The sequence below is a fragment of the Cajanus cajan genome, chromosome 10 (assembly GCF_000230855.2).
Source record: "Cajanus cajan strain Asha chromosome 10, NIPB_CcT2T_4, whole genome shotgun sequence".
NCBI classification, from domain to species: domain Eukaryota; kingdom Viridiplantae; phylum Streptophyta; class Magnoliopsida; order Fabales; family Fabaceae; genus Cajanus; species Cajanus cajan.
The window spans coordinates 40,258,138-40,265,650 of record NC_138526.1 but is presented as its reverse complement, the minus strand read 5'-3'; the positions used below and the strand labels follow the sequence as shown (position 1 = coordinate 40,265,650).

Genomic DNA, 7,513 nt, shown 5'->3' with positions numbered 1-7,513 from the left:
TATCTTTTTAAAATTCTTAACAATAAATATCTATATATACACATTTTATTGACATCCCTAATGATAAAATAGAGAGAAAAAAATAACTTTCATTCAATTTTAATTTCCATCAAGTATTAGAAGAATTTGAAGACAAAGAGAATTTAAAACATTTTAAGTATATAAACAAAAAAAAAATAAGTAAATACATTAAAACAATTTCTTATTTTTATTATTTTCTTTATTATATATATATTTTTTATTCTTTCGTTGATTTTTGCAAGAAAAATTAAAAAGGCTACTTATTCTTTTTATGCATGATAAATTAAAAAAAAAAAATTAAGCGTGGCATCTATCACATTCTAATCGGTGTAGCATTAAATAATACACTATGACCACAATAATAAATTAGTAATAGTAATTAACACTATCACGAATTCACGACCATATTAAACAGAGAAATTACATAAGCGAAAAATAGTACAAAAATAAATTATAGACAGGATATAAACATAATAATGATTATGATAATAAAACGTTTAAAGCATTAAAAGTAAAACTAATAAATCACGAGCAATAGGATCAAATAGATATTAGGTATCCGAATATTAATATCAATATAGGACAAAAGGAGGTAATAATAAATGTGAGATGCTGCCAAATGAATCGTGTGCGGCGATTGAGCTTTTTTTTCACATGCCCAGATAGACCTTGTTCATAACACGGCTCCAATTTTTGACTTAAATACGACTTTATATACTAATATATATTAGTATAATATTGTATTTTGTCTCAAACATGCCAGATATATATTATATACATCAGCACTTCTTTTTAAAAATTATTTTATTATTTATTTAGTAAACATTTTTTATGTTCACTACAAAAAAATAACCTATGCCTATAAACACTTTTACCTATAGACCTGAATTAGTGTAAGTAAAATTAAAAAAAAAATTTACCTACAAATGTTTAATGTAGGTATAACTCAAAAATTTATACCCACTTTTATTTGGTGTAGGCAAAACTCAATACAACTTAAAATTCTTCTACCAACAAATTATCAATGTAGGTAAAAGCCTTCAAAGACTTATGCCTACTACTATTTTAGGTATAAGTCTATATTCCTTTAATCACCTCTTAAACTATATTTTTAAAATTATTCTCAATCTCTTTTATATTTTTCAAAAATGACCCTTACAAATTATAATTACATCGATTCAAAAATTTATTATTAATGACATTTTTACGCATTATTACAAAATTGACGATGAATAACTAATTTATGTTTTCAAGATATAACTTTGGTTCAGCAAATATTATTTTAAACAAAAAAATAATAAAAAGCAGAACAAATTTCCTCCAACTCCAAGTGATTGGGCAGAGGAAAGGAAAGCAGGGCAAGTCTACTAATCTCCTGGCTCCCCACACCTCTGTGCCCCGCCAAAAGGAATGCCTTGGTGACGATACTATGTCTGCCATATAAACCCTTCGCTTTCTCTCTTCTTCTTACTTCTCACATAACAAACCATCATATTTTCTCTCCCTCTCCGCAAATCGCTCAAACTTCTCCCTTTTCACTCCACCGAATAACCATTCCACTTTCCACAAATTCGCGCCATTCAGGTCAGATTTCTCTTCTCTCTCTATATATATATATATTTCTTCATGTCATGATTGCGTGCGAGGTTTTGAATCAGAGAGTTAGATCGAACGAAGCGTTGTTTCTAATTTTTCTCGTTCCAATTTTTTGTGTGTAGGCATAAGTCATTTTTCTTGTGGTTACAGATATAACAATAGACCAATTTTTAGTGCAACATATAGACAACACATTCTTTAAATCAAGCGGGTTAATGAACTGGTTTAAGTATTAATTTAAGATTTATTGATTTAATCATGATTAAATTGTGATCAAATTAATATTAATAAAATTATTATTATTATTAATATAAAACTAATATTAAATAAATATAATATTAAATTTTATAATACTAAAAATTAAAATAAAATATTACTTATATATTTTTAAAATTTAATGTATACATAAAATTTTAAATTATATAAAATATAATAGTTAAGTTAAGCTTTAATAAAATATAATAATGTTTATGAATAATAACAAGTTTATATTTAGGACAAAAAGTATCAAATTAATATAATATAAATTATAAAATAAAAATATTAAAAATTACAAATTACAAATTAATATAAATGATTAAACTATATTTATTAAATAAATATTAAAAATAAATTATTTTAATTTATAATTTTTAATAACTATTATTTTTAATAAAAAAAATACTTTAAATTAAATTTTAAAGTTAAAAAATTAAATTGGATTGGTTCAAATCAGTTTGACCGATTTTTTTTACCTGTTTTGACTGGTTTTTGTTGATTCTATTCGTTTTCTATCAATACGATGTAAAACAATTCGCTGAACCAATCAAACCGGTTAAGGATACATTCTAGTCATATTGATTTAACTGTTCCAGTTCACAAAACATAGAAAAAAAACGTGTATGCAAATTAATGTAAATTTAGATAATATTTGAGACTATCGATTGTCACAACTGAAGCGTCTTAAATAAATTAATACGGGATTAGTAAAACACCACATATAAATTAACCCTATTAACATGAAATTAATTAATGGCTACAAAATAAAATATTATTTGAAAGTTGAGATCAACAAATCACAATTTATATATTCCTTTTAAATTATAAGATTAAAAGATGCCATGTTTACATGACTGGCCCAACCATAAAGTGAGAAAAGCTCTTTTTTTAGGCTTCTAAAATAATATATATATATAGAGAGAGAGAGGGGAGGGTTCAACCGACACCGGTGTAACATTTACTAAGTGTTACACCACTTAATAAATTTATATTAAATGTGAATTTTATAAATTCAACTGTTAGATTGAAATATCTTTACTCTTAGATCATATATACAAAATTTTATATTAATCCAAGATGATTTGATACTTTATTTTTATAAAACAAAATTGACGTAATATATTTATTTCAAAATATACTAAAATATGAACACTTTGATTACCCTCAAGTTGTTTTTCAATTTTAACAAAATTTGACATACACATATAAAGTGATATGAATTTTCAATCTAACGGTTGGATTTACAAAATTCACATTAAAGTTATTAAGCGGTGTAACACTTAGTAAAAGTTATACCGGTGTCATTTGAACCCTCCTCATATATATATATATATATATATTTGGTCACTCAAATTTAAAATTATTATTTTTAGTCCGATAATTTCAAAAGAATCTTATTTTAGTCTTTATATTCAAATTTTGTTAAGAAATTTATTAAATATTATTACATAAAATCTTATTTATTGATGTTTCTGTTGGTGAAAATATTATTAAATTCAATTGATATTGTATAAACATCTTAATTTGTCACTTTCATATATGTTATTGGTGATCGGAGAGACTAAAATAAGATTTTTGAAAATTACAAAGACTAAAAATAATTGTTTTAAATTTGAGAGATCAAAAATAAATTTATCTTAAATTTAAGAGACTAAAAATATATTTAAACTTTATTTTATCATATTTATGATTTATGCTTTATGTTTAAGAAAGCATTATCTAACTATCCATATAATTTCTAGATCCCACAATTAAAGTAAAGGCTATGTGGTGATGAGTGATAGCAAATCATGTGTGTGGCGCAATTAATGGTTGTGATTTTGCGTATGGTTGGGCATATTAGAGTGAGTGGTTTGATGGCTTGGGGCGAGAATAATGAAATATTAAGCAGTAAGATTTGAATAACAAATGATAGTGATACAAAAATTAACAAGCACAAATTTTATTAGCAAATGACAGCACACACGACTACAAACAACATTATTTATCACAACTTACACATTGAGCATTTCATGTAGGATGAATCGATCGACTTTCACACCCACAATGCCCTTTTATTTATGCTTGCTAGTGCATATTGCACAGTGATAGTACGTCCAAAAGTTAAAACAACATGTCCTCCTCTTATATGTGAGACAGCTTCTTCTACTTGCATTCTTCGAGGCTAATGGGATTCAAAAGTAGAGAAGAAACATCATCTTTTAATAATTCTCCATTTGTGAATTTATCCAGACGATTTTCATATGAAAACTCTGACATACGTGCAAAATTAGCTACACAATCAAGCACAGATTTGGGGATATTGTAGGAATTGAAGTACTCTTCATTTATAACCTTCCAATAATTTTCAATGTCCTTGCGAATGAGCTTATAGGCCTCTACTTCTGAAATTCCATATTGATTCATGCAACATTCCACAGATGAGGCAACATGTACTCTTTGTTGCTCAAACTATATATCAATCAAAGAAAATCAAAAAATCCAATTAAGAATATAATAATTTTAATAATAATTATTTAAGCCATATATATAGGGAACAGAAAGAGAGAGATACATAGAAATATTATGGTATTTAGATGAATAAATAATAATGCATGTGAATCATAAGTAAATTGGTATACCTTATGTGAGGCCATGTCATCCATGACTCTGCCAATAATTGATGAAGCTTGAAGGATTTTTGGATCACTAAAAATCCAATCCAACACATCCTCTGTTGCAAATTCTCCAAGACATATCATTGATGTGAACAATAGAGGACAACAAGATGTTAAGATTCCATTAGCTTTATATTCATCATATGTTGGAATGTAACCCTTGTGGCACCATTTTGCTTCAACCATGTAGGCTTTTGCTAGGTTACAAATCTGCAAGTAAAATAACCAATTTATCAATAAGATAAATTGAATTTTGTAAACAAGTATTGAAGTAAAAAATTGTAGAAATTGAGAATCATACTGCTTGTTTAAAATGTTGCACTGCAAGGCTTGATTTTCCAGTATGAGCAGTTAACAACTCCATTTCTTTAGAGAGTTCTACTATTGTATCAAATATTACTTTCATGCTTAGTGGAAGAGATCCAATGAGACCAATATCCCATCTAAAAATTACAAAAATCAAACAATTATTAACAAAAAGAACAAACCTTTAAGAGTGAAATATGGAGCTAATAATCAATCATGATTATTTAATAGTCCCTAAACCCTAAACCCTTTGAACAATTTATATATATGCTATAATTTGCAAAGCACATCAACCTCTTAAATGCTTCAGTCAAGAGTTCAAGTTCTTCAACAGTTCCATAAGCATCATAAGCATCATCTAAAAGAGTGATAACAGTGCTCAATTTTCCCGCAAACATTCTTCCGTTGCTATCTTCAGGCTTGTAAGACATGGCCAAGATCCAAAGATAGCACTCAACTAATCTATCTCTAGCATGAGGGACCTTTTTCATAACATTTGATTGTTTCCACCACCTATGAAAAAAGAAATACAACTTAACAAATTAATACTGTACTAATCTTTATTATATTTCATTTTTGCAAGATAGTATATTTAAATATGAATATGTTGTCTTTAAAGAACAAAATTTAAAGGTAAGGTACTTACTTGGTGATAATGCCAATTTCTTTTTGATGCATTTTTTGAAGAATATTGAAATCTACTTTTGCAAAGGTTAGTAAGATTTCATTATGGGAAGAATCTTGTTCATAGACAGTCATGTGATACCTTGCCTCAAACCTAAGTACACTCTTGTTAAGTGGTTGCCTTAAGTAGTGATTGATTTGTGCAGCAAGAGATGGACTCAATTGGTTGGCCAAGGACATAAGTTGAGTATTTGAGAAGTCATATGCTTCTTCCAATACATCATCCCCATCAATTCTTAGGTGTGCAGCTTCATACAAACTACACAACCCTTGAATATCGTTGGCAAGTGTTTCATTGAAATTTCCTTGCTCATTTTTGAATTTGTTAAACACATCTGCTCAATCAATTAAACATATATAAGAAATAATAAGTATTTAATATATTTTGAATTTTGAAAAATAACTTTATCGGTGTGTGTAGTATTTTTTCTTGTATAAATATCATCAAAAAAGCTCTTTACTTACTTGATGAAATTTGATATCCTTGTTGCCTAAGTAATCGAAAGAGTAGAGCAAGAAAGTGATGATTTCCATCTTCACTTATGATAGTGTTATCTTTGGTCAAGGTATTGTGAATTTGTTCCAATGCTTGATTAATTTCCTTTTGGAAATGGTACGATATACCAAAACGTTGGATGGAGTCAATGAAATTTAATTTTTGCATGATATTTGAATTTGATGACTGAAACATCATTTTCACCTCCTCTTTTAGGATTTGAGCTTGCTGGTTCATAATGTCATCAACTTCTTGGTGCTGCAAATATATAAACATCTTAAAATGTAAAGATTTATAACATAAAAATTGATATCTAATTAAGTTAAAAATGATATACTTCATTACATTAAAAAATAACATAATGTTAACAAATCTCAAAACGATAAATTATGTTAACATAATAATGTACCATTGATTCAGAAGCATATTGAAGGAAAGTATTTCCCCATATGCTAGGAGCAAAATTGGCGCAAGGTCGCTTGACATCAGATACTGCATTTTGGGTTGAAACAAGTGCTGAAGCTGCAATGGACATCTTTGCTTTATACAAACTGCTCTTTAATTTCTAAGGGAAAGAGTGCGTAGCTTATTGATGAACCACCCAAACATCTAGCTACATATTTATACTCTTAAACCAGCTTGCATGTGTTGGTCGCTTTTTGACACTAATTTATGATGTCTATTAATTTATTAAGTGAATGGTGCAAAACGACATTGATCTGTTAATTTAAAAATAATGCTCAGTTTTCCACTCTGATGGCTGAAATGAGGAAGAAAATTCATGGAGGTGCCTGCACGAGGTGGGTTTGGTAATAAAAAAATAATCATTTCTGCCCAATATTATTTAGATATTTCATCTTCTGCATGTGGGAAAAATGAATACCGATGATATAATTAAAAACAAATATTTTCCTAAATACCGATAATATAATTTCTTTTTTGTTTGATGAATGATGATATGAATTCATTGAGTTGTTGAGTCAAAAGACTTATCACTGGCAGGAAGGAACGGATGCAGGTTAGTTGAAGTGGAGGCTCTCCACTAACTTCAATTATTTTCTTAATATATATTATAATAAAATATATTATTTATCAGGTTAAAAGTTAAGTATTTTATTTTTTTTAGTATTTTTTGTTGTAAAAAAAAACTTTAAAATTAATATATTACTTTTGAAGTATATTTTTCTTAAAAAAAATATATCTGAGTGTAACTTGTTAACTTAATTTTTTATAAAAATAAATGGATGTAAATTATTAAATATATGTGAAGTTTGTTAAAATACATCTTCTTCTCCTTTTTAAAAAAAGAGTATATTAATAAGTTATAATCGTAATATTTTTTAAAATGCACCTAAATATAATTTGTTAACTTACTCCTTAAAAAAAATAGTTGTGAATTAACAAATTTATATATATACGTGTACGATGTGTCTTGTCAATTATAATTAAGTAAATTAAATCAAAAAATGATCATTTATTCAAGTTTATATTATAC

The 7,513-nt window shown here is 27.1% G+C and overlaps 1 protein-coding gene across 1 annotated transcript; it reads right to left on the bottom strand.

Moving 5' to 3' along the window:
- Nucleotides 1-3,790: 3,790 nt before the first annotated feature.
- Nucleotides 3,791-6,616, bottom strand: LOC109793504 (putative terpene synthase 2). Its single transcript, XM_083065730.1, has 7 exons — nucleotides 6,428-6,616; nucleotides 5,988-6,276; nucleotides 5,485-5,857; nucleotides 5,133-5,351; nucleotides 4,834-4,975; nucleotides 4,497-4,742; nucleotides 3,791-4,326 (listed from the first exon to the last, which is right to left on the bottom strand). The coding sequence occupies exons 1-7, from the start codon at nucleotides 6,551-6,553 to the stop codon at nucleotides 4,021-4,023; spliced, it is 1,701 nt and encodes a 566-aa protein (XP_082921856.1). The 5' UTR covers nucleotides 6,554-6,616; the 3' UTR covers nucleotides 3,791-4,020.
- Between the last annotated feature and the right edge of the window lie 897 nt (nucleotides 6,617-7,513).

What these genes read in the sequence shown, in the direction of transcription:
- LOC109793504 (XM_083065730.1), bottom strand. Translation starts at nt 6,553, where the DNA reads ATGTCCATTGCAGCTTCAGCACTTGTTTCAACCCAAAATGCAGTATCT. An exon ending in TTGACTGAAGCATTTAAGAG is followed by an intron (nt 4,976 to 5,132) that starts GTTGATGTGCTT and finishes TGTAATTTTTAG; the next exon opens with ATGGGATATTGGTCTCATTG. An exon ending in ATGACATGGCCTCACATAAG is followed by an intron (nt 4,327 to 4,496) that starts GTATACCAATTT and finishes ATTGATATATAG; the next exon opens with TTTGAGCAACAAAGAGTACA.